The 25729-nt window shown below is 39.1% G+C and overlaps 2 protein-coding genes across 2 annotated transcripts; one reads left to right on the forward strand and one right to left on the reverse strand.

Moving 5' to 3' along the window:
• Positions 1-5132: 5132 nt before the first annotated feature.
• Positions 5133-19540, forward strand: HXK2 (hexokinase 2). Its single transcript, XM_010251182.3, has 9 exons — positions 5133-5929; positions 7750-7900; positions 7991-8173; positions 9565-9639; positions 9796-9951; positions 10174-10272; positions 10353-10483; positions 18213-18294; positions 18700-19540. Exons 1-9 carry the CDS (start codon positions 5658-5660, stop codon positions 19045-19047), a joined length of 1497 nt encoding a protein of 498 aa, XP_010249484.1. The 5' UTR covers positions 5133-5657; the 3' UTR covers positions 19048-19540.
• A 678-nt stretch (positions 19541-20218) lies between these two features.
• LOC104592044 (uncharacterized) lies at positions 20219-24457 on the reverse strand. The gene is made up of 2 exons (XM_010251184.3): positions 21480-24457; positions 20219-21303 (listed from the first exon to the last, which is right to left on the reverse strand). The coding sequence occupies exons 1-2, from the start codon at positions 24115-24117 to the stop codon at positions 20837-20839; spliced, it is 3105 nt and encodes a 1034-aa protein (XP_010249486.1). The 5' UTR covers positions 24118-24457; the 3' UTR covers positions 20219-20836.
• Positions 24458-25729: the final 1272 nt, after the last annotated feature.

A 25729-nucleotide genomic window follows, 5' to 3' on the forward strand; every position in this document is an offset into this window, starting at 1 on the left:
TAATTGGGATATCCTGATAAAGCATGATTTTCTTCTGCATTACTAAGCTTGGCTCCTTTGGGGAAATAATAGGCTTGGCCTTTGAGTGAATGCGTCTTGAAGATCTTTGAAATAATGGCCTAGAAGCTGTGATTCTTCATTCTCCAGTAATTTGTGGTAAGAAAGGGTCAACTTCAACTTTGATTTATAATATGGTAAATACTTTTCGCCCAGTTGGATTGTACTTTTTATCGACAAGCATACATTGGATCGTACTTCGGGTATGGGCAATGCAGGTTTGGGGGGTTGGATGCATATTTCCCGTATGCTTACAATGGTAAAAGTGGAAATATGAAAATGAATTTACACTTTTACAGCCTTCTTTGATATGATCAGTCAGCCAAAGATGAAGGATCCTTGTGAGAACCCTTAAGATGGAGCCTTTTGATAGGGATCTTAAGCTTTGTTGCTTTGTCCAGACTCCAGGCTCATCCGCTGAACGGGTTCAGAGTTCAAAAGTTCATGTTATCTGAAATAAGGGAAGGTCCAATTGGGATTAGGGAAGAAACCACAGACTCATCCGCTGCACCATAGTAGGACTTTTACATTGATCATTATTGGATTTGAATCCTAAACGGGGCCTGAATTTTAAACATGCCTTGAAGAGGCCAGCTCAAATCAAGAATAGGCAAAAAAATGGTGAATTAGGTGGGTCTGGTCTAGGCTAAGGCTACTGCCTAGGGATTGTCAATTTGCAGACTCAGGCTGGGCTCAGGGAAATCGGATTTGCTTCTCACAATAGAGCGGGTCTTACACTCACTCATGGTACATCGCGGCTGTACATTGGAAACATTTTCCATAAATGATAAAATCAAATATGGGAGATGTTCTCAATTCACGACTGAATGCACTGAGATTGGTGTGAGGAGAAAATCCGGATTTGGGAGAGCTTTTCTATTGATTGCGCTGCATTGACTGAAAGAAAGAAAAAGAAGCTAACAAAATTAGTTTCACCAGAAAATGGTTTCTTACATTTTTGGCTTTCCAGGTTTTTAACTAAACATGGCTTTCCATTAGGGGTGTCCACGGTTTGGTTAACCGAACCATGGCCCTTTTTTGTAAACTGAACCGGTGGTATCAGTTTTTTCGTTTTGTCAAATCGAAACCGAACTGGTACCATCGGTTAACCGGTCCACCAGTTTTGGTTTTTGACCGGTTCGGTTTTTATATTTATAATATATATTATATAAATGTATGTATAATATTATATTATAAATATTTTAAAAATATATAATATATTTATAAATAGATCATTATAAATATAATATAAATATATATTTATATATAATGAATATATATTTATATAAAATACATAAAAAATATGTGACATATTAAAAATATATATAAAATATATATATAAATATATATAACTGCATTTTGCGATTTGGTTTTCTTGATTCGGTTTGTTTTTTTGGTTTTTCATATACACCCCTACTTTCCATGTGGAGGCTACCCTACAAACCTAAAAGCCACTTACTACTGTCTAAGATGAATGTATATTTATATAGAATTGTACAATTTCTTGTAAAAATTTACGTTTTTGCACAATTTGTTAGATTACATAAATTGTATATAAATATTCATATTTACATCAAAGTTTTACATGAGCAACAGTACGATTGGTATGAGTATGAAGTTTTTTTTTTGGAAATATTCCCTTAACAGTCACACAGCACCCCACAGCACATCCCAACAAATCTCTCTGTGACAGTACGAAAGATGTTCGCAATGCATGTGGTGAGATGTGGATATGGGATGTCAATCCGAATACATCTTATACCACACCGAGAAGTGCAACTGGGCCAGGAATGTCTGGAGATGACATTAGTGCCCTACACTACATCCAAACCGTGCATTAGAAATATCTCCTAAGATGTGCATGTGGTGCGCAGATGTGAATTGAGATGTTTGAGACCTCTGACATGTCCCATGCAATGTTGTTGTAATTTTACTAAGCATCCAACAACACTCCAATCCTAATCCAGAGGCCATCCCCAATTTTACTAAGCACTCAATTTCACCCATTCACAATCTGTTCAAACCCAGTTCATTTACAACAAATTGGAAACGAGATTAAATAAGAAATTTGGCCAAAATAATATTAGGGTCAACTTGACACGTCTGCCCTTGTGCTCAAAATCTGCGGATTCTTGATTTGATTTTCCGCACCCCGATTCAGAAACACGGCCTTCCTCTCCTCTCGTTTCCTGTACAACAAAACAATTGGCGACGCCAACTGTAACGGGTCAAAGTTTTCCATTTATCTTGAATCAAATAACAAATAACCGCTTCTTCTTTTCAAGGGGATGATTTTGATGAAGAAAAGCAAACATTCTTATTGTAGAGTAGTGATTCGTCTCAGAAAGTCCGCCGCGGCGAGCTGGCGACGGCGATGGTTCGTTGAAGTTTGAACTGAAGGGTCAAAGTCAATAATTAAATTGGTCATTGGTGCATGGGATGGATCATGGATGCTCTCTCAACTCTCATCCTCATTCCTAAATCCTAAACATTGCACGGGTTGCTTACGTTACTTCTTACGCCATCTTCCCAAGTTTTTTCTCACTCATCAAGCACGGAAACACCTCAGGCTCAGAGGTTCACCTCTCCAAATAAATAGCGCCGCTGCACTCTCCCTCCTCGATCTGCACGTGAATTCTAATGCCAATTCTGGAAACACAATAAACATATATTTTGATTATTTTCTTTTTATAGGTTCAGGTTTAAGAATTATATATAACAGTGTGCGTATAATACCTATATTTAATTATATAGGGTTGTGTTGTGCTTTTTATAGGTTCATGTTTGCATATTATTTTACCTCACTTACTTGACGCACCTATATATATATATATATATATCTTATCATATATAGTAATAGATAACCAAAGAAATGAACATAACAGGGAACTCCTTATATTTTATATTAATGCACATTCCTTCCCAAAAATTACTTAATCCAAATGAAGTGGACTTAATTTATAAGAGTTGTTTTGAGAGTAGGGGTGCACCTTGGTCCTTGGGGTGGGTTAGCCTAAATTTAGTTTTGTTGATGCTCACATTAGAGTTGAGGGTGAAAAATATGAACAGGGTTGGGTTTGAGTTGAGTAGTTGAGGCTTTGGGCAAGCCAACTCTAATGTTGGATATGTATGTATGTGTATGTACTAGGTTTGTTAGACATGCTTACACAACTATGCATCAATAAATTTGGTAATGCTAAAATCAATTAGGACTCATTTGGTTCATGGGAATAGGGATCTGGAATCAGATTCAGATTCAGAATGGATCATTCTAATTTCAACTGTTTGGTTGCACAGAATTGGAATCCTATTCTTATTCTTAATGAAATGACATTCTCCCATTTGAGGGAATGATTATTCCTTCATTTTTCATTGGGAATGAGATCGGTAATTTCAATTCTCACTCCAATTCTTATCTGAACTAAATAAATTATAGGAATACATCATTCTGACTCCAATTTCAACTATAAATCAAATGGATTCTTAATCTTAATTTACCGTTCTCAATTACCCCAAAAGTTATGTTCCATTGGATTGGAGTTGAGGTAGGGGGCTCAACTACTCCGCTCGACTTGCAAGCTTCCACGTTAAATAATCAATGTGGTAATTTACTAATTAAAAGAGTCAGCCATTAATTCCGACTTAAAATCGCTATACAGACTGATCGTTTGGTATAACCAAGTGTAGAAAAGAAAGGTGTAGCGAATCCCAACTCTCTCTCACAAGGGAAACCTTTATAGAATTAAACCATATTTGTATCCTCTCATTGCACACTAACTGCATCCTTTTCATCTCATTCTCATTCATTTGCTTCTTATGCGTGTGTAGGTCTAAACTACTTACCATGTTCTCCATTTCACTCACACTGTAATTGGCATGTTGTGTCCATATAGAGAAGAAAAGCTCAGCTGTCTCTCTCATCGATATCGAATCCAAAAGTCCAAACTCACTCAATTTCTATGAAACCGTGCCAGAAAATTAGGTTGAAGCTGGGCTGCGGTTTTCAATGTAGTGGATATGTATGATGATGATTCTGTTATGTCTCCACATGGGATAGGTCCCACCTTAATTTTATTTATTTACCAAAATCCAAGACACGACAAATGTGTCCTCTTCCTTTGCCCATGTTTACGAAAAGAAAGAAAAAATTTACTCATGCATGCATATTGAATAATGGAATTATTGATATCGTTTTCCCTTTCCCTCCTCTAAACTCTCGGGGAATCCATGGGTTGCCACGTGGTAACCTGGGAATCTCATGACCCACGTGTTTTTGGAAGAATATACGCGCTGATATCCACGTATCAAGTGAGGTCCACATCTTCCATTCATATCAACGCCTTTGGACAGCCTTCCGCACCCAGGTTTTCGTCACCTGAACGTGACTCCACCTCCCCTTGTGTCACTGCTCACTGCCTTGTTAGTTACCATCTACGTCATACATTTTCCCCGAAATGCCCTCTCCCCTCGGCCTTAATTGCCTTATGTGCCGTGCCCTTCAGTCTTCACACCACCAATCCAAACTACCCGGTTTGGAATACCAAAAAAAATAAAAATAAAAGGGAAACTACCCGGTCCGAATCACCTTTCTATTATTATAAGAGCTTTAATTTGATTTTTGTATACACAACACACCATTTGGGCCAGTTTTGTTGGAAATTTGTTAAAATGGATTTTTAGAGTCTGTTTGGAGGGCTTTTAATCGAGAGCTGCATTGAGTGAGAGCGACTTGGGACAAACCATCAAAACTAGTTTCACCGGAAGTCAATTAATCAGCTCAAGGACAGCATTTTTCGGCTTTTCAGGGTAGTTTTTACCAAACGCTACATTCCCAAACGGGCACTTAATTGAGAATCCTTGTTCAACGGGTTCGAATCGGACATCTTATTTGACATTTTGAAAAGCAACGGCTCATGCATGAATGTAGTAGAATCAATGTATAGGGCTATATATAGATTAGGGCAGCAGCTCGTAGTCGTTCATAGAGGATATTGTCGTAAATCTACGCAATATCATGAGCATTTAGTCAACTCTTTTTCACTTTTAAAAAACCCATTCAAGAGACGAATGTCGACGTATAGAAGAAGGAAAAATAACAGAAAAAGAAGGAAATAAAATCGGAAATAGATAATTGAAATTCTAAATCCCAATCCGTCCGCTCTCGTTTCCTTCATTTCTTGCCGTTTACAGAAATCAACCGAATTCGCCGAACCAACCAACCCCCATTTTTAAAAGTCTATCATTGGATCTAGGCCGGGATTCTTTTCCTTCTTCCTGCATCCTTAGTTGCATCTCTAGTCCCTGGAGCTGCACAACACATTTACTTAATAACATAGAAAACAAAAATCAGTCGAAGAAGTTTTGATCCATTCTATGGTTCTTTATCCCTCACAATTACCGAGGATTTCTCATTTATCTGTTTTCTTTTGTCTTTGTTTCGATTGCCAAGAGTTCGTGCATATTTGAATTTTTATTCCGAAGCTCTGTCCGAAACCTCCAATCAAGATATTCTTCGAGGAAGCAGTTCAATTTAGGGTTTCATATCTCTCTCCAGTGAGAGATCTGTAGTAGTTGTTCTTACTTGAATTTCTTTATATCTAATGGGGAAGGTGGTTGTTGGAGCTGCGGTGATATGTGCTGCTACTGTTTGCGCGGCGGCAGCTCTTATCGTTCGCCATCGGATGCGATGCTCAGGCCGTTGGGCTCGGGCGATGGCTATCCTTAGGGAATTTGAAGAGAAGTGTGCGACACCGATTGGGAAGCTCAGACAAGTGGCTGACGCCATGACAGTCGAGATGCATGCTGGTCTTGCGTCAGAGGGAGGGAGTAAGCTCAAGATGCTTATCAGCTATGTTGACAACCTCCCTACAGGGTACTAGAGTCCTTTTTTCGTTTCTTATTATTAATTTTATTTCCTTGCGTTTTTCCTTCATGGGCTTATTAGTTTCTTCTTTCGTGGTTTTATGTTACTAAGTTCTTCTTGTTCGACCTTTTCTCGTTCTTTTACTTCTATCATTTTTTTTTTTTAAGTTTTCGGGAGATTTCGATTAAAATCGTGCAGTACTTATGAAAAAAAAAAATTATCTTTTCTATTATACTTTCGTTATTTTGGTATAACTTTGAAAAAGTTATTGACGATTTCTTTGCTACATGAAACTAAAAAAATTGATCTTCTTTCTTTTTTCTTTTTCTTTGCTAATACATCGTTAGCATTTTATATTTTGTACTGTACATGCGCTCTGTAATATGGTTTTTCTTTCCAAATTATCAGAGCTTTTCTTTTCTCTACTTTGTTCAACTTTATTCATAGTTGGGATGTTGTATGGACAAATTGAAAATTACGTTATCCTTATTTTCTCTCATTTTTATTGGGCTCTTCTCTTTATCCATGTTTAGTATTGTAGAGCAAATAATTTTTTTGATAGTTCTTTTTGCATTTGATATAATTTCATTGGATTACGAGTTTTACCTTTTTGAGGTTCTTCGATAGAGTCTGGGAAAGATGGTTCCCTTGGATGATTAGTATGAATCTTGATGGTATATAATCTTACATGCAAATCACTTCCTTTGCTGGTTTATAGTTTTTCTTTTGCTTCGATAACTTATTTGGCTGCAATTTCCTTATCCCCTATACAGAATTTTCTTTTTTTTTTTTGTTGATGAATCCCCTATACAGAATTTTATTATTATTATTATTATTTTTGATGAATCCCATATACATAATTTTTTTTGCTTCTTGTAATTTCCTTCTCTTGTGTCTCTTTTCTCCTTTATCACCTTTTATATTTGTTTGATTCCCCATGATATTTTTGCTGTTCATATCCATTTTGGGATAACTTCTTTCATTTTCCCTCGTTTTTCTAACCCTTGTCTTTTTTTTTTTTTTCGTTATATTCCATCCCCTCTTTTTCCCCCATTCTAATGCTGATTGGGTCTGTTTGTTGATCTAGATTTGGCACTCTTCTACTGTTCTATTGTTGGATTATTCCTTTTAGTAATTCATGTTCTTTTTGAAGTGCTATATTGTTGTGGTGATCTGATTGTCAAGGTTGAGTGTTATTAGATGTTGCATGGATAAGGAATAGAATGCCTCCTTGGTTGCCCAACTGGGCTACCTTTTGCTTTTGAATGAATGATGTTTCTAATGTATTAATTTTTTTCCAGTTTCCTTGTTTCATTTTCTCTCTTCTATAGCAATATGATGGCCAAGATCAGCGTGATGTAATTTTGTTTGGAACAATGGCACTTTCTGAAAGTGGCTCCCCTCTGTCTTCTAATAGTACCACTCTCTATCAATTAAAAACTTCAAAAAATGTTGAATTTTATTAGCAGTGATTGATATATGTAAATGCTTGTACTGCAGTTGCGAATATACTGTAGAACTGGAATTCATTCATCAGATTTAATTAAAAATTTTAAAATTTAAGAAATAGGAAAAAGTACCGGCTCTTGATAACTGCTGCTATATTGACAACAGCCAAAATTCAGCACCATTGCTATTTGTTTCTTATTTATAACGTTGAGTTGGAAGGAAATTTATTTGATTCTGGAATCATTCCATATTTATGTATTCTGGTAAGAAACATTTGTTATCATTTTCTTGTGAATCAATTATTCTGATAAAATGACTCATCCAAAACTGTAAATAAGATCACTCATGAATGTATCCTTTGGTCATCCTTCTTCATTTAGGAATGAGAGAGGATTATTTTATGCATTGGACCTTGGTGGAACAAACTTCCGTGTATTGCGTGTACAGTTGGGTGGGAAGGATGGACGTGTTGTCAATCAAGAATTTGCTGAGGTGTCAATTCCTCCACATTTGATGACTGGGGGTTCAGAAGTAAGTAACTTCCAATCTAAGTTGCCACTTATGTAGATTTAGTTGTATTATATAACATTCCCTAATCCCTACCATTTATTGTAATTTCAGGAGCTGTTCGATTACATTGCTGCAGAGCTTGCAAAGTTTGTTAAAACTGAAGGTGAAGATTTTCATCTTTCTCCTGGCAGGCAGAGGGAACTGGGTTTTACCTTCTCATTTCCAGTGAGGCAATTATCAATCACATCAGGGACCCTTATTAAGTGGACAAAAGGCTTCAGTATTGAGGATGTGGTTAGTCCTATTACCTGGGCTCCTCTTTACATGCTTAATATTGATCAGTGCCTTGATTATGAATTAGGTGGACAGATAAGTTGGTGATTATAATGTAGTGTCATTTGGAAATCTACACAAAAGGCGATATGAAGTGGATATAGACAATTTAAGTTATGCATTTTTATGTGTACCATAAAAGGCCATCATAGTTTTCAAGGCGCCAAGGCGAGGCGAGGCGACAAGGGGGCGCCTAGACGTCACCTAGGCGATAGATTTTTTTTATGTAGAAAACATAGATCCTAAGTAGTTCCCTAGGTACCATAACCATATTTCCTTGATAATTATTCATAATTTTCATAAGAAAAGTATAAAGTTCAAGTTAAAGTATAGAAAATCAACATATTAATGAGAAGAAGGAAAAGAACATTCAAAAAATATAAGGGATGAACCCTTATTTTTGTTATAGGAAAAGAAGAAAAGAAGTAGTAGTAGAAAATGTGTTGATTAGACAAAATTTTAAGTTCTTCTTTACTTATTGGTTCAGGTTTTAATGTCTTTGAGGGTCCAATACAGCATTTAGCAATGCTTGTATTGATTAAACCCTAACAAATAAGAAAATAATAAAAAGAAATTAGTATAAAAACACACAAAATGAATATTTTAGTTTAATAGTGCCTATTTTATAATTATAATATCAAAAAATAAAGAATAAAAAAGTATTTTATAATACATAGTACAAAACTGCTTCGCGGTTAGGCGAAGCGAGCCTCAAAGGGTGCCTTGTCGCCTAGGCGTCGCCTTGACAACTATGAAGGCCATATTTATGTGTGAAAGTTGTTGAACTTCCAATGACTTTATTATCTGATCTTGCCCTTCTAAATTATGCTGTCACCTCAGGTAGTTTCTTCTTGACACATATGTGTATGTATACCTTATTTCAATTGCCCAGCTGCAGTTCTGTAGATAACATCATCAAATATCTCTGTTCATTTGAATAACCATATGGAGAAACAAAAATGCCCATTTTGCAGTATCTCCTTGGCATAGGCATTGGTTTGTCACTTTGCTGAAGTTGCAACAATAAACTTTATATTGATCTAAATTCTTTTACATAGCTTTCAATTTTAAAGAATGTTTAGAAGTTCCAGCTATGGATTTGATCTATCCCTAGTCAACTAGCAAAACATCACTAGAAAACAATGTGTTCCTGACTAAAATATTTGTTAGTTCATCCGTGAATAAAAAGAATGATCAGAAACCCATTTCAAAATATACAATCAAAAGTCTATTGTGGCAAAGATGCATTGGGATATCCCTGATCTGTCATTTTGTATAACTTTATGCTGTCCTTTGCTCCTTGACCATTTCAAAATTCTGATTCGCCTTTTTTTTCCTCATTGCCTGATTAGGTTGGCCAAGACGTGGTTCTAGAGCTGACTAAGGCCTTGGAAAAACAAGGTCTTGATATGCGTGTCGCAGCTCTGGTAAGTTCAAGTGGATGTCTTCCTGGATCGTACCCTATTGTTGACTTATTTAAGATGATGACCTATAGTTCTTGACCAGTAGCCAGTGTGGGAGCTTTGCTGCTTCTGGTTGATGGCTATAAATTTATGAGTATTAAAACAGTGGACTTTATGCAGGTCAATGACACAATTGGAACACTAGCAGGAGGTAGGTACTTGAACAATGATGTTATTGCTGCTGTAATATTGGGTACCGGTACCAATGCAGCATATGTAGAATGTGCAAATGCAATTCCCAAGTGGCATGGACTTCTACCTAAGTCGGGGGAGATGGTTGGTGTTCTTTTCCAGTTATGCTTTCATTTACATATTCACTCTTATCAGAATATGCTGTTTTCCTCCTGTCTTGGGCATATTACAAGTCAATTACAGTCAATTTGCTCATGAACATAGAAGGAAATCATAATTAGAAAATGCAAATATGATAAATGCAGATAAATATTCCAATAAAAAAATGCAGATAAATATTGATCTGTCTCTACCTTAATAATATAGGTTATTAACATGGAGTGGGGTAATTTCCGATCTTCACATCTTCCTATAACAGAGTATGATCATGCATTGGATGTAGAGAGTTTAAACCCCGGTGAACAGGTAATTATATCCTTACCATCATTATGATGGAATGATCCCCAAGTTGCATATCTACTAATATGTTCTATGATTAAATGTAGATATTTGAGAAGATAATCTCTGGAATGTACTTGGGAGATATTGTACGTAGAGTCTTATTGAGTATGGCTGAGGAGGCTGCCTTTTTTGGTGACACTGTTCCACCACAGCTTAAAGTTCCATTTATATTGAGGTACATTATCATTCTGTTGGCTACATATGTAAACCTTTTCATTTTTTATGTCTTTTTTTCTATATTTCTGTCTTGCTCTATACAACTTCCTAAAGTTAAGTGCATTGTTGAAGTTCAACAGTTATTGCAATAAAAGTCAAACTAGGGTTATATGCTAGCTACTTTGCTCATAGATTAAACAGAGAAACATGGGTTAGAGTTTTAAGAAAATTAACTTCTGTGGGTTTTTAGGAAAATAAAGAGTTATTGCATGGAAAGGAAGGAGATTTAGGGCTAGTTCTACAGTATTGGTGTGGTTTTAAAGGACTATTAAAATGAAGGGTTTATTTATGATGGAGAAAAGGAGTGCTTGTCTAGACTCTGTAACACGCAGGTTCAAGGGTGGTTTACCTTGGTTTTCAAGAATCTTGAGTGCAAATGATAGAGATTTCTGGATCTGTTTTAGTCCATTGGGCATGATAAGAATGGTAAAAATGGGGGACTACTTTTGGACTTGAAAAATACTTTCATGGCATGGGTAATTTGGTTATGAAAGAAAAAGCACAAGAATTTCTGTCCCACAAGAATTTCTAGTTTAGAGCATAATATGGATGGTGCATAGGCGACTGAGTATCATGGTCTAAAGATTTTTGTGCCGTTGCCAATGATATCTAAACCCATTTATCTATATCTAACCAACCAAGAAATACTGATGTCTCACCATTTTAATGAGACATCTCACTATAGCAACACAATCAAGAGTAAAACATTCTAATATCATTTAAGTTTATAAAATGTAGAGGATTGTGATTATGAGTGGGCATAAAACATAAACTTTACATTTTCTATCCTAATGGAATTTAAAATGATTGATAAATCAAGAACTTAATTTCTAAGGGCAAAAAATTAAATTTACCTAGAGAGAAATAAATCTCTACAACAGGTTTCTGACTTTAACCCATATGTTGCATATCAGAATGTATTATTAAAAAAGGCATGTCACAATTATACAATGAGAATGGTTTGCAATTTCAATATTGATGGACGTTTTGCCATATGCAAAGATGAGAAAATTTTGGATATATTTTTGTAATTTCTCTAGATACGGAAAATCTAAATAAATAAAGGAAATTTAATAAAACATCTTTGTTAATGCAGCTTTATGGATTGTTAGAAGTACAATTGCACATTTAAGACTTGAAAACTATAGCAACAACAGTGTATATGGAATAAGAAGATTAAGAGACTTGAATAGGAATCTACCTCTCCCTTTTAGCCTTTTAGCCATATATAGGTGATAAAATGAGAGAAATTAGAAGATGGTTTGGTCACATGCATTGAAGACCATTGACAGAACCTGTAAGAAGAACTGATCTATTGCAAGTTCAAGGGGCTAGAAGGGAGATGTAAACCAGTCCTCAAAAATAGGTGTAAACTTGAAAAATTAGAGAGAAAAAGGAGGAAGAAAAGTAAGAGTAGCAGTACAAGAGAAGAAGATGGAGAAAAGAGGAGAAAGAAGAAGAAAGGTTCGAATAATCCTTCCCTTTCTTCTCTAATCCTTTTTACTAAAAATTAATGTTAAAATAATTACAAGTATGCCCTTAAGTGGGTGGCCGGCTAGGCAGTAACATAAAGAGATCAAACAAAAAGAAATAACAGGCCCATTAGCTAGCAGGAAAATAGAAAAAAATATTACAAGGGAAGATACTAGGACCCATTCGGCCCAGTCTCTTTACACTCCCCCTCAAGCTGAGCATAGATGTCAATCATGCCCAACTTGCTTATATAGTGTGTCATTTTCCCTCTCGGAACTCCCTTGGTCAAGATATCAACCAATTGTTCGTCTGATGTGATGAATGGCAAATAAACTTCTCCTGAGGAAACTCTTTCCCTTATAAAATGTCTATCAACCTCAATGTGCTTAGTTCTGTCATGTTGAACAGGATTATGTGCAATATTGATAGCTGCTTGGTTGCCACAGTAGAGCATCATTGGCTTCTCATAGTCAACCTCCAATTCTTCTAAAAGGGATCGTAACCACAGTAATTCTGACACACCATGTGCCATTGCCCTGCATTCTGCTTCAGTTGAGGATCTAGCAACTACAGACTGTTTCTTACTCCTCCATGACACAATGTTCCCAGCGACCAGAGCACAATAACCTGAGGTGGATCTCCTATCATCAATACATCCTGCCCAATCAGCATCAGTGAAAGCTTCCAGCTTCATGTGTCCATGTTTGGCAAATAGAATACCTTTCCCTGGAGTACCTTTCAAGTAACACAGAACCCTTTCTGCAGCAGCTAAATGAGTATCCCTGGGAGAATGCATAAATTGACTAATAACATTTACTGCATAGGAAATGTCTAACCGATTCATGCAAAGATATAACAACTTCCCAAGTAGTATCTGAAACACCCCCTTATCAGATAAAAGGTCACCATCTGTCGCAGAAAGCTTATGATTGGGATCAATAGGAGTGGAGATTGGTTTAGCTCCAAGTTTACCAGTCTCAACAAGGAGGTAAAAGACATATTTACGCTGAGAAATGAAGATACCATCCTGAGATCTAGCAACTTCAATGCCCAAAAAATACCGAAGATCTCCCAAATCCTTGATCTCAGATTTAGAGTTAAGAAATCTTGAGTTTACTGACCTCTTGAGTGTCATTACTCGTGACCACAATATCATCAACATAAGCTATCAAAAAGGTCACCAGAGAGCCATTTCTCTTCAAGAACAGGGTATGATTAGATTGAGTTTGTGTGTAACCAAAGGAGACAAGAGCAGCCCTGAACCTCTCAAACCAAGCCCGAGGAGACTGTTTGAGACCATAGATAGATTTCTACAGTTTACACACCTTGCCTTGCATTTCCTTCCCATACACCCCTGGAGGCAAAGACATATAGACCTCTTCATGTAGATCTCCATTCAAGAAGGCATTTTTAACATCAAACTGGTGTAGGGGCCAATCAAAAGTAGCGGCTAGAGATAACAAAACCCAGACTGAGGTCATCTTAGCTATAGGAGCAAATGTCTCAAGATAGTCAATACCATACATTTGAGTGTAGCCTTTAGCAACCAGCCTAGCCTTAAACCTCTCAATAGATCCATCAGAGTGATATTTACTGGTAAACACCCATTTACAACCCATTGGTTCCTTCCCTTCAGGCAAGTCAACAATATCCCAGGTATGGTTCTTATGCAAAGCATCCAGTTCAGTCATCATAGCATCCCTCCATTCAGATTTAGATAAGGCTTCCGGAACGGATTTGGGTATCACATAGGAAGAAACAGAAGCAAGAAAAGAGTAGTAGGAAGGAGAGAGAAGGTTGTAAGACAGGTGTTTGGAGATACAATGGGCTACACTTCCGTTTGCCCTTGCGGAGAGCAATAGGAAGGTCAAGGTTTGGGAAAGATGTAGATGGGTCAGAGGAAGGCTGACCTGTTACCTCAGTAATGATGGGAGGAGCAAGAGGCTCTTCTGTAGGAGTGGAAACAACTTGCCCATGTCTGAATCTGTGCCTTTGGTACCACCTTTGGAGAACAGGATGAGGGGGAATTATAGGAGAATGAGGTGGAGGAGGAGGAGGAACAAGAATGTTGGAGGTAGGTCCAGTGGGAGAAGTGGATACCTCATGAGAGGACTCAAGAGGAATGGGAAGAGGAACAACTGGAGACATAGCAAAGGGTTTTTCAGATTTCTCCCCCTCGGAAGAAATACTAAAGAAATGAGTCAACTCAGCGAATGTGACATCCTGAGATACAAAGCGGGTGCCACTAACTGGATCAAAATAGCAATATCCCTTCTGTGTGGAGGCATATCCCAGAAAAACACATTTACGAGCCTTAGGTTCAAATTTGTGCCTTTGATGGATGTGAACATGCACATAGCAAGTGCACCCAAAAACACGGAGAGGAAGAGAAAAAAGATCATCATCCTAGAAGAGAAGGCTAAAGGGGGTTTTGAAGTTAAGAACCCGGGAGGGCATACGGTTGATAAAAAAGGTAGCAGTAAGAATAGCATCTCCCAAAAATTTTATAGGAACATGGGATGCAAACAGGAGGGATCTGGCAACTTCAACCACATGTCGGTTCTTCCTTTCTGCCACTCCGTTCTGTTGTGGAGTGTAGGAACAAGAAATTTGATGAATAACCCCAAAAGTTTTAAGATAGGCGGAGAGGGTTTTCTCAAAATACTCCTTAGCATTATTAGAACGAAATATTTTGATCCGAGTGTTAAATTGGGTGAGGATGAGTTCATGAAATTTTTGCACAATAGCTGGTACTTCATCCCTGGATTTCATGAGATAAATCCAAGTGTAACGAGAGTAGTCATCAATAAAAAGGATAAAGTACCTATAACCCCCCATAGTTGGCAAATGATATGGCCCCCACACATCAGAGTGAACAATATGAAAAAGAGAGAAATCTTTTATTACTTACTGAATAAGAATGTCTACGATGCTTTGCCAGTTCACACGACTCACAATGAAGACTCGATAAGGACACTCCCTTAAACATATTTGGAAACAAATGACTCAATGCAAAAAAAGACAAATGACCAAACCGAAAGTGACATAACAAGACTTTGTCAATAGACTCTGACAAGACTGACTCTAAGGCAACTCCATGAGGTGGTCCAAAAGCTCTATCCGGTGTGTCCAGCAAGTATATTCCGTTCGCCTCATGGCCACTCCCAATCATCCTCTGAGATTGCAGGTCCTGAAAAACACAATGAGTGGGAAAAAAGGTTATGCTACAATTCATGGATTTAGTTAAGCTGTTAACAGATAAAAAGTTTGTATTAAGTTTAGGGACATGAAGGACAGAGGATAAATAAAGGGCGTCAGAGGTCTTTATATCCCATTTACTAGAAATGGGAGCAAGAGACCCATCAGCAAGGGATATTTTCTCTTTACCAGAGAGAAGGTGGTATGAGCGAAAGAGAGTAGACAGGCTGGTCATATGGTCTGATGCACCGGAATCAATAATCCAAGGGATTTTATGATGACCTGAAACTGAAGCATGATTTGCAGAAGCACAAATACCTAAGTGAGCAAATGCAGATGATAATGATGTGTTGCTGGAAGAGTAAGATGAAGAAATAGTAGTTTCCAAGTGATTTAGCAGCCTCCCATACTTTTCAAAATCCGCCTTCATTGCTGCCAACTACTCAATGGTTGATTTTTCTTCACTCTCCTTATTTCCTCCTTCAGGTACTGTAGCAACATTAGCTGTCTTAGGCTTTCCTACCTGATTGCCCTTCTTAGAATTGTTGTTATTCTTAAACCTATCAGGAAGAAGCTCAGGATGAAGCTTCCAGCAAGTGTCCTTTGTATGCCTCGGTTTCTTGCAATAATCACATATCTGCTCCTTTTTCTCAGTAGGACCCTTTGGCTTTATTCCAGCATGTGCAAAGTATTCTGTATGTGGACTCTGTAACTGAACCTGTCACCTACTCTCCTCACTGCTTATCATAGCATAAGTCTGGGAAAGATTAACCTCATCTTTGGCCAGGATATTTTGCCTAATGATGTCAAACTCAGGGTTGAGTGTAGTAAGAAATTCAAACACCCTATTTCTCTCCACCAACTTCCTATACATTTCAACATCATTCTTACTCTCCCATACAATTGTCTCCATAACATCAATTTCTTGCCGTAGGGATTTCAGTATAGAATAGTAGATTGCTACACTCTTCTCCCCCTGTCTTAGGTTCTTCACGTCAATTTTCAACTTGTAGACTCTGGCTACATTCAACTTCTGTGAATAGGTCTCAGTAACACTGTCCCATATCACCTTAGCCGAAGACATCTAGAGATAATGCTGACTTATATGAGGTTGCATAGAGTTGACCAACCATCCAATGACTGTATAGTTCTCCTGCATCCATTTCTCAAATCCAGGGTCTGTCTCTTCGGGTTTCACTTTACTACCTGTGAGATACCCGAGTTTTCCTCTACTACAGACATAAATTCTTATAAACTTACTTGAAGTCAAACCAGAAACCAGATGCTTGAAAACTAGGGTTTTACTCCGTTCAACTGTTGGGGAGGAAGAGAGAAGATGCAGCTGTTCCTATTAGAGCTTCCCAATCTCTTCCAAACCTGAACCGCCCTCCTTTAGGAGTCAAAAGACACCTCCCAAGCACAGAGTGCCACACCCAAAGCTTCACCTTTACCTGTACCTTCGAAAATCTCTAGTCGGCTAGGGTTTTGGGCAGCAACAGAGTAGCACCACTTCTTGGCAATATCCAGCCAGATTTAAACTCTCCAAACCCTCTACCAACTAGGCCAAAGATCCTCTAAGCTATAGATAACCTATCTCTCCATACACTCTTAATCTAAGGGTGTATGGGAAAAGAGGAAGAAGAAAAGAAGGAAAAAAGAAACCTGCTCTGATACCAAGATGCAAACCAGTCCTCAAAAATAGGTGTAAACTTGAAAAATTAGAGAGAAAAAGGAGGAAGAAAAGTAAGAGCAGCAGTACAAAAGAAGAAGATGGAGAAAAGAGGAGAAAGAAGAAGAAAGGTTTGAATAATCCTTCCCTTTCTTCTCTAATCCTTTTTACTAAAAATTAATGTTAAAATAATTACAAATATGCCCTTAAGTGGGTGGCCAGCTAGGCAGTAACATAAAGAGATCAAACAAAAAGAAATAACAGGCCCATTAGCTAACAGGAAAATAGAAAAAATATTACAAGAGAAGATACTAGGACCCATTCGGCCCAATCTCTTTACAAAGGGCTAGGGATAGACCAAAAAGGACATGGGTCATCAAAAAGCTCTCATAATTTAACAATGGATATGGCTTTAAAGAGAATGGAATGTTGAAATAGGATTCTTGTTGCCAATCCCACGTAGTTGGGTTAAGTCTTGGATGATGATGATAATGATTCACTTGCCATTTTGACTTGTGTATTTATTGCTACTACATATTTTGTTTAGATTGGGAATCCTCTTCTTTAGTTGTGTGCCTTTTTTCCTGCTTTCTTTCTTAGTAAATGCATGGTGTCCGTGTATTGGTCATCCTGGCTCTTAACTCAGTGAAGGTTGGATGCATTAAAACCAACTTCCACTGGGTTCTATTGGCTACAATCTCAGTTTCTCTCGAGTCTGAAGTCTGCATAAATAATTGGTTATTCTCGGGGGTATTTGGTTTCATGGTTCATTAATGTAAGCATGGCATGGCAGTTTCTGACTGTATGATCAAAACTAAATAGTGAAAGTGCATGTACACATGAATCACACAAACACAGTCAAGGCTCACATATCATGGTTCAAAAAATGAACCACCAACAGAACAGCCTCTTTTGCATTGTGTGGTTCAGAACAATGCATTGCTATTTTCAGAAAAAAAAAATGGTATGTTTCTGGAACCATACCACCCTTTTTCAGAACCATGAACCAACACCACCTTAATCAGTCATGTTGCAATTCATAAATCTAGCATGGTTTAAATTGTTCTATTCCTAAGTCAGTCTTTTTGCAGTCTGTGAACTTCAAATGATTTTACTTCTATTCCTAAATCAATTTTGTTGCAACCTGTGAACTTTACATGGTTTTACTTGTTCTATTCCCTATTTTAAATTCTTATGCCTTCTGAAAGCTTACTTATTTTTGTCTCATTATCCTTGCAAAATCTTCAGTTTCCTTCGGAGTTCATTATCTTTGCACTAGATGCTAAATCTATGGTTTTATGCAAAAGAGCCTGCAACACATTTAAATTCCAAGTTGTGTAATTTGCAGGACACCTGACATGTCTGCCATGCATCATGACACGTCTCCAGATCTCAAGGTGGTGGGGAACAAATTGAAGGATATCCTAGGGGTATGCTTTTTTTTCTTTCCTCGAAACTTTGTTAGGCACTACAATATCAACAATGCTCCCTTTTGTTATGAAAATAAATAAATAAATAAAAAGCATTACCCTCTTCCTCCAGGGAAAAAAGAAGGAAGAAAATGGAAAGGGAAAAGAAAAATGGAAGACTTGGGGTGGGGGGCTGGAAGTATCTCATTTGCACAAAGATACTTGTGACAGATGCATCAAATTGCAGCTTTCAGTTGTCAGGACAAACGTCCTGATCTTTTTCTCACATTTACTGTGGATAAATTTGAAAAATACGAGTTATGCATTTGTGGGATGTGGTTGAGTATGCCATTACTGAAGCAATCATTAAATTACTGTACAGGTTTCCTTATTTATTTTGTGTTTTTTTCTTCGCTCTTATTTCAGATACCTAATACTTCCTTGAAAACAAGAAAGGCCGTTGTTGAGCTCTGTAACATTGTTGCCACTCGTGGAGCCCGTCTTTCTGCAGCAGGGATCTTGGGCATTCTAAAGAAATTGGGAAGAGATGTTGTAAAGGAGGGGGAGAAGCAGAGGACAGTGCTAGCCATGGATGGTGGGTTGTATGAGCATTACACAGAGTTCAGAGTGTGCCTAGAAAGCACTCTCAAGGAGTTGCTGGGAGAGGAAGTTTCGGCTAATGTTTCTGTTGAACATTCCAATGATGGCTCCGGTATTGGAGCTGCACTTCTTGCAGCCTCTCACTCCCAGTATTTGGAGGTTGAGGATTCCTGAGAATGGTCTTCAAGGAGAGAGTAGCAAATTGTAGATCGCATTTTCCCATTTCACGTGATCCATTTCTTGATGATCATATTTTCCCTTTGATTTTTTTGTTCGCATCCTCAGATCACTTGAGGCATTTTCTCTTTCCCCTCTATTTTAGATATTGTTACAGCAAGTCCATTATTTATGGCTTTGCAGGATATGGTAAAGAGGTAGGGTGGATGTCTAAATTGCAGGACATGGAAGTGGTGTGGTCATTGCTTTCCCACTTCAGCCTGCGAGTTTGTTCCTAGATGCCATTTTAAGTTTGGGGTTGCCTTGGGGGCAATAGTTGAATATAGTGTAACTAAAGTTTCTCCAGATTTGGAGAATAAATGGGGAAAGAAAATCTTGAGTTGTTAGTAGTAGTTTTCTCTGATACAATAAAATAAAGCAGGACTTGTATTATACAACATTCTGAATTTCTGATGCGTTATGTAACCTGCTGTTGTGGTTTCCTACCTCAGATTTGCATCAATCATCTCTCAAGGTTAAACTATATATTACGGTCGGAAATAAAGCTTTCTCCATTGACACAGCTAGCTAGAGTTCACATCTCCGCCCCACAACGTCCCACAGCCTTCAGTTGGTGTTCCATACTTCCATTCGCCCTCACCCTCACTTGTATGAGCAATATACAAGCATGCTTGTTAAACACGCCATAAGTAGTGTGAGCTTGTAAGGAGTAAATGACAATGCATAACAAGCCATGAAAATCAAGACCAGTAGAGCAAAATACTAAACAGGTGTTTTGCTATGAGATCGGCTTCCATCAGGGCAAACCTGTGCCCACACAGGTTAGACTTGGAAGTTTTTATCTGTAATTTAAAGCTAGTTTCCGCAGGCCACCATCTCCTTTGTTTTATTCTAGTTTCATGACTTTAACAAGGTAGATTCGAACAGGCTCGGTTTTAACAAGAAGGTAGTTTCCGTAGGCCACAAGCTCAGTGACCGAACCTGTTATACCCCTACTCGCTTCAACCTAGCATAATAGCGTGGAGCCGTGGACCCAATCAACTTTGGTAGTTTTAGCCGAATAGTTCGAATTCAGACAAACAAGGAAAATTTCGAAGATCAAGACCAACTTGGCTGGTAGATGGTTGTTATTATTATTCTAGTTGCTACTTGCTAGTACACATACTAGTTAGTAGTTAACATTTGGTGATGATATTTATGTAAAAGCAAGTGAGAGTCCATATGCACCTCTGCGAATGTATTTACATCCAAAATGTAAGCAACCCAGTAATAAATTCATGGACCCTACCATAAAGATGCCGCCCCATATATTATGTAGAACCATATTATTGATTCCACAGCCTGTTGAAAAGCTAGTGGAGCCAAATTGGCCGTCGATCAAACACTTGAAGGGTGTCGGCCTCATCCTCTTTTTAATGAGTAGCTACTTGAGGTTTAACTGATCTCTGACTTGTTAGGCAGCTAAGCCAGTTATAAACAAACATGGCTTACGATACTTGTGCAGCTGAACACCAACCCTTAGGTTCCCTTGCCTTCAGCTCAGTCCTCTCGACACACTAGTGAATGGATTTGCGCAGCATATACGAGGAAGTTCAGTGAATGGATTCCACAACCACAAAAAACATGTCGATTGTCATTCATGGGGTTATGTTTCCGGCACTAGAGTCTTGTGGGTACACCGTACACGTACGGGTGGCATCTTTCTGGGCAGCAGATCTGAGCACAGTGCAGAGCAAGTTACAGCATTAGACAAAACAACTCTCACAGTGGCCTTATTGGATGATGATCAAGCGTCATATGAATATGATAAGGTATCATCATCGGCATCTGTTGATGTTCTCTTACTCCTCCGGCTCCGGTTGCTGGAAAGGTATGTAGGAGCAGTGAGCAGGGGAGCTATATCAAAGTCGCCCTTCCCCACCTTCTCCCCGTGGCCTTGGTGCAGGGGGTCATATCGAGTTAGAACTTGAGACACCTGTTTCATGGAAGGCCTGGTGGAGGGCAAGGTGCTGGTACAATGGATACCCAGCTGGAAGACAACCCTCATCTCAGCCAAGTAACAAGGTTCCCTGATTTGCTCGTCCAGAGCATCTTGAATGGGTTTTCCATCTTGCAAGTGTTGCCACGCCCACTCTGCCAGGCTTGAATTCTCACCTCCATCGTTGGCTTCCCTTCCGGTTACCAGCTCCAGGAGCACTACCCCAAAGCTGTAGACGTCAACCTTCTCATTCACTTTGGTCGTGTAGGCGTACTCTGTGGAACCCAGAAAACCAAATATAATTTAGACTTAGAAGCAAGCAAGCAAAAGTAAATCACTTTTTTGAGTTAGAAGTACTGTTTCAAAATATATACAAGTGCAAATTATAATTATTTAAGGCGTTAAAATTGGCCATGGAGCACTTGTGTAATAATATTATAATAGCACTTGCCTGGAGCAAAGTAGCCATATGAGCCCGCCACGGCTGACATGCTTTCGGGATCCCCTCGCTTGATCAACATCTTGGCCAGCCCAAAATCTGCAATCTTCGCACTGAAGTCTGAATCCAAGAGGATGTTACTAGACTTCACGTCGCGATGAATGATGGGGGAACGGCAATCGTGGTGCATGTAGGAGAGCCCATTGGCTGCTCCAATTGCAATTTGCAGCCTTCTGGGCCAATCCAATATGGCATCATGGATCGAACCACCAGACGGTAGCAATCCCCTCTTCTTCCCGTGAAGCCAACGATCCAAGCTTCCGTTCTCCATGAACTCATAAACCAAGAGCCTTGATTTCTCACTGCAAATACAGCACATTAACTTCACAATGTTGGAGTGCCGGATTATCCCCAATATCTTAACCTCTGCCTCGAATTCCTTCTCCAACTTCTCCTCCAATTTTCCGTTATTCCAAATCCTTTTGACGGCAACAACCTCGCCGCCGGACTGCCCGAAGGGGACTCGATAAACTTTGCCCGACCCACCACCCCCGATCAGGTTTCTATCGGTCAAATTGGACACAATGATTGACTCTGTGAAAGCCAACCTCTGGAAAGAGGTAAGCTTCCATTTTGCAAGATCTCGTCCATGCTTTCTTCTTCGGCAGTCTCTGACCAATAACAATGCAGATAACAAGGCAACCAGAAACACAAGCCCGGAAAAAGTTATGATTATAGCCAGAAGCCGGGGGGATAACTTCTGCGATTCTTGGGGTTGAGAAGTGCAGACACGTAGGTTTAGGAAAACATTAGCTGCACACAGGCCTGAGTTATTCAAGAAGCTGTTTTCATAGGCCATATTTTCAAATTCATCCGGGATCATCCCCGTTAATTGGTTTGAAGATAGGTTTAAAAAGGTTAGTCTAAGACTGCCGATTTCAGATGGAATATCGCCTGAAAGCTGGTTTTCCGACAGGTCCAGGTCAATTAGGTTTGGAAGTAATCCAATGGCACGGGGAATGTCACCAGACAGTTGATTTCTACTGAGGTTCAGAGAGGTCAATGACTTCCACGAAACTATATCTGACGGGAGCTCACCCGAAAGACGATTTCCGTCCAGCTTTAGAATTGTAAGATGGGAGAGGGCCGTTAAGTTGGTAGGAATTTTTCCGGAGAACTGGTTGTTGCTTGCCAAGAAGACTACCAGATTAGTTGAAAATGCGATATATGAAGGAATCTCACCTGAAAACCTATTGTAACTGATCTCCAATCGTGTTAAATTCCAGGCCAGTTTGCTTGGAAGCTTGCCGGAAAATGAGTTGTTGCTTATCATCAAAGTTGTTAGATTGATCGATGACCAAAGATTGGCAGGAAACTCGCCGGAAAATCCATTATTGTAAAGCTGAATATCGGTCAGACTATTGCAATTTCCAAGGGACGCCGACACTTCTCCGCTGAGGTGGTTCGAGAAGAGCGACACTCCTGTCAACACACCACCGGCGCATAAATGATCCGGCAACTTGCCTGTTAGCCGATTATTCGATACTTCGAGACTTATAAGCTTCGAATAGAGGCCTAAATCGGGGGGCAGGACGCCAGTGAAGTTGTTGTTGAATAGCCGAATATCTTTGAGCGCTGGAAGCCGACCGATACTTGCCGGTATCTCGCCCGATAATCGGTTATAATACATAAATAAATACTGCAACTTATTCAACTTTCCAAAATCTTCAGGTATCGGACCAGTCAACTTGTTGATCGAAATATCTAGATTGTTCAAACTCAAACACTCAATCCTTCTAGGAATCTCACCGGAAAATTTGTTGTTGTAAAGATACAGATTTTTTAGCTTATTCAAAAGAAAAACACTGCCAGGAATCGATCCGTTCATATTGTTCACTGAGAGATCCAAGTGTTGAAGCTCCGTGATATTGCCAATTGATTCTGGAATTTCTCCAATCAAATTTGTGCTCGCCATCCACAAAAGTGTCAGTTTCTTCAACCGACCGAATTGAACCGGCAACCTCGAAGGCAAGAAACCATTATAAGCCATTTGCAAAAATTCAAGGTTCGACAAATCACCGATTTCAGGAGGGAAGGTCCCATTAAACAAATTCTGAACAAGAGAGAGCGTCTTCAACTCCGACAAACGTCCGATTGCTGCCGGGATGTCGCCGGTGAAGTTGTTTGCTTCGAGATTTAGGTAGGTGAGGCGAGAAAGCCGGTGGATATCATCGGGAATGCGGCCAACGAAGTAATTCTGAGAAAGGTCAAGATACACGAGTTTCGAACAGTTGTAGAGAAAGGTGGGAAATTCTCCAGTAATATAGTTGAGAGTGAGGTCGAGGTGGTTGAGGTTGCTGAGATTGCAGATGATGGGAGGGATTGGTCCATTTATGTTCCAGTTGCCAAATGAAATGCCGGTGACGGAACCATTGTCGCAGGTGATTCCCGTCCAATTGCAGAAAGGAAGCGACGATTTCCAAGAGTCCATAGGAGGTTGATTTTTCCAATCTTGCTTTAGTTTGAGTAGGATGGACTGTTCGTCATATGTGGTCTGGGAGATGGCCTGCAAGGGTAAGAAGAAGAGGAGGAGGAGGGAGGCAAAGAGAGGGCGTGAAATTCCAAGAGAGGTTGAGGGTATTGTAGACATTATTGTGATTGAGGATTGAAAAATGAAGAAGGAATGGGAATGATGAGTGATGAACGATGATGATGAAGCTGAGAGAAGTTAGTTATGGGTTTGCCGGGAAAGGACATTACCGGTATGAACACGAGTGAAGAAGCAGGTGGCGCTTGGATTGGCCGATCTTGAAATTTCAGAAGACTGGAAATCGAAGTCGAGTTGTTTACTAACCTTAGGATACATGTAGCTTCTTCTGCCACTCAACTGAAGCTGCTGATGATGATGGACAGTCATCGTACAGAGCTGATTGGCGATCAGCACTTAGCAGGGGAGTCACCGGAGAGGATAAGACGGAGTGGCCGAGATTGAAGCTTCCTCGTTCCCACTTCCCATTTTATATTCTCTTCAAGGTGGACCAGGCAAAGTCCCCAAATCAACAACCCAACTTTGTGATTGGACGCCATCGAAAGACGCCAATGTTGACTAGGTCAATTTAGGGAGTTTTAGATTTTCAAATTAGCAACCCTAAGAGAAATTACTTTAGTTTATTAGAGGCAAAAGAAAGTCTTTACTAGATGACAAATAGTCAACGTGAGGAAAAAACAACACTATTATTCGATGCTGCTGACGTGTTTACTTATGATTGGTGGGTTTGTAGCCCGTTTTACACGCCTATGGTTTCTTTTCTTTGTAGAAGAAGCAGATCCGCAGTGCCCGGAGATGTCATCGGCACGACGGCACTTCTGCAATAAATACAAAATCTTGACTGTTGATTGGCAGTGGTAGCACCCTATACCCGAGGCCCAGAAAAGCTTGACTGTTGACTGGCAGTGGTAGCACCCCCCACCCCCCATTTTGCTCTTCATTTGTGGGGGGTTCTTGGAATTTTCAAAGTAGCCAAAAATTCTCCTCCGCTGGAGGTTTTGAGCTGCCAAGTGCCAATTTCGCTTTAGAAAGGGTAAAATACAAAATCCCACAATCATAAAAACCTCTCTTATGGTTTCATTTTAGAAAATTCCCCGCTATTTTTAAAATATTTGACAAAAACCTCCCTTCCGTTAATAATCATGACAGAAAACGTGCATAATTATGAAATTACCCCTAAACATCATCTAATCACTTTGTAAAGTACCATATTTGCCCTCAATAACCTCTCCGCTCTTCTCTTCTGTCTCCCCACTGCCCTTACACAATACCGAACCGCCCCCACATAGCCGGAACCTACACTAATCGGACCATATCAATAACTGTCCTTTGCAGTTCTTTGAGATAAGTGGGATAAACTAAAAAAAAACAAGGGAAAAGAAGCAAAAAACCCATTACTCTGGGACAATCAATAATCAAGAGCCATGTTGATTATTCAATTGTCATAATAACACAGTGGTAAAGAAACAAGTTTAGATTTCGATAAAAGTTGGCTATTTGGTCATAGAAACAGAGGACCACTTTAGCTTTCATAAACCGAGTGAAAGGGAGAAGGGCATGTAAGCACTGGAACTCCAATAACTCCTAGCATCTGCGTGACCTTCCTCATCATCAGCCTTACTGATGGCTCTTCTTGAATGCACCAAAATGCAACCCTTAGGAATCTCTCCAGTAGATATCTAACCTACTTTGATAGCAGTAGTTGTAAGCCAAA

This window comes from Nelumbo nucifera, chromosome 8 (genome assembly GCF_055504915.1).
Source record: "Nelumbo nucifera cultivar China Antique chromosome 8, China Antique-T2T, whole genome shotgun sequence".
Classification (NCBI taxonomy): Eukaryota; Viridiplantae; Streptophyta; class Magnoliopsida; order Proteales; family Nelumbonaceae; genus Nelumbo; species Nelumbo nucifera.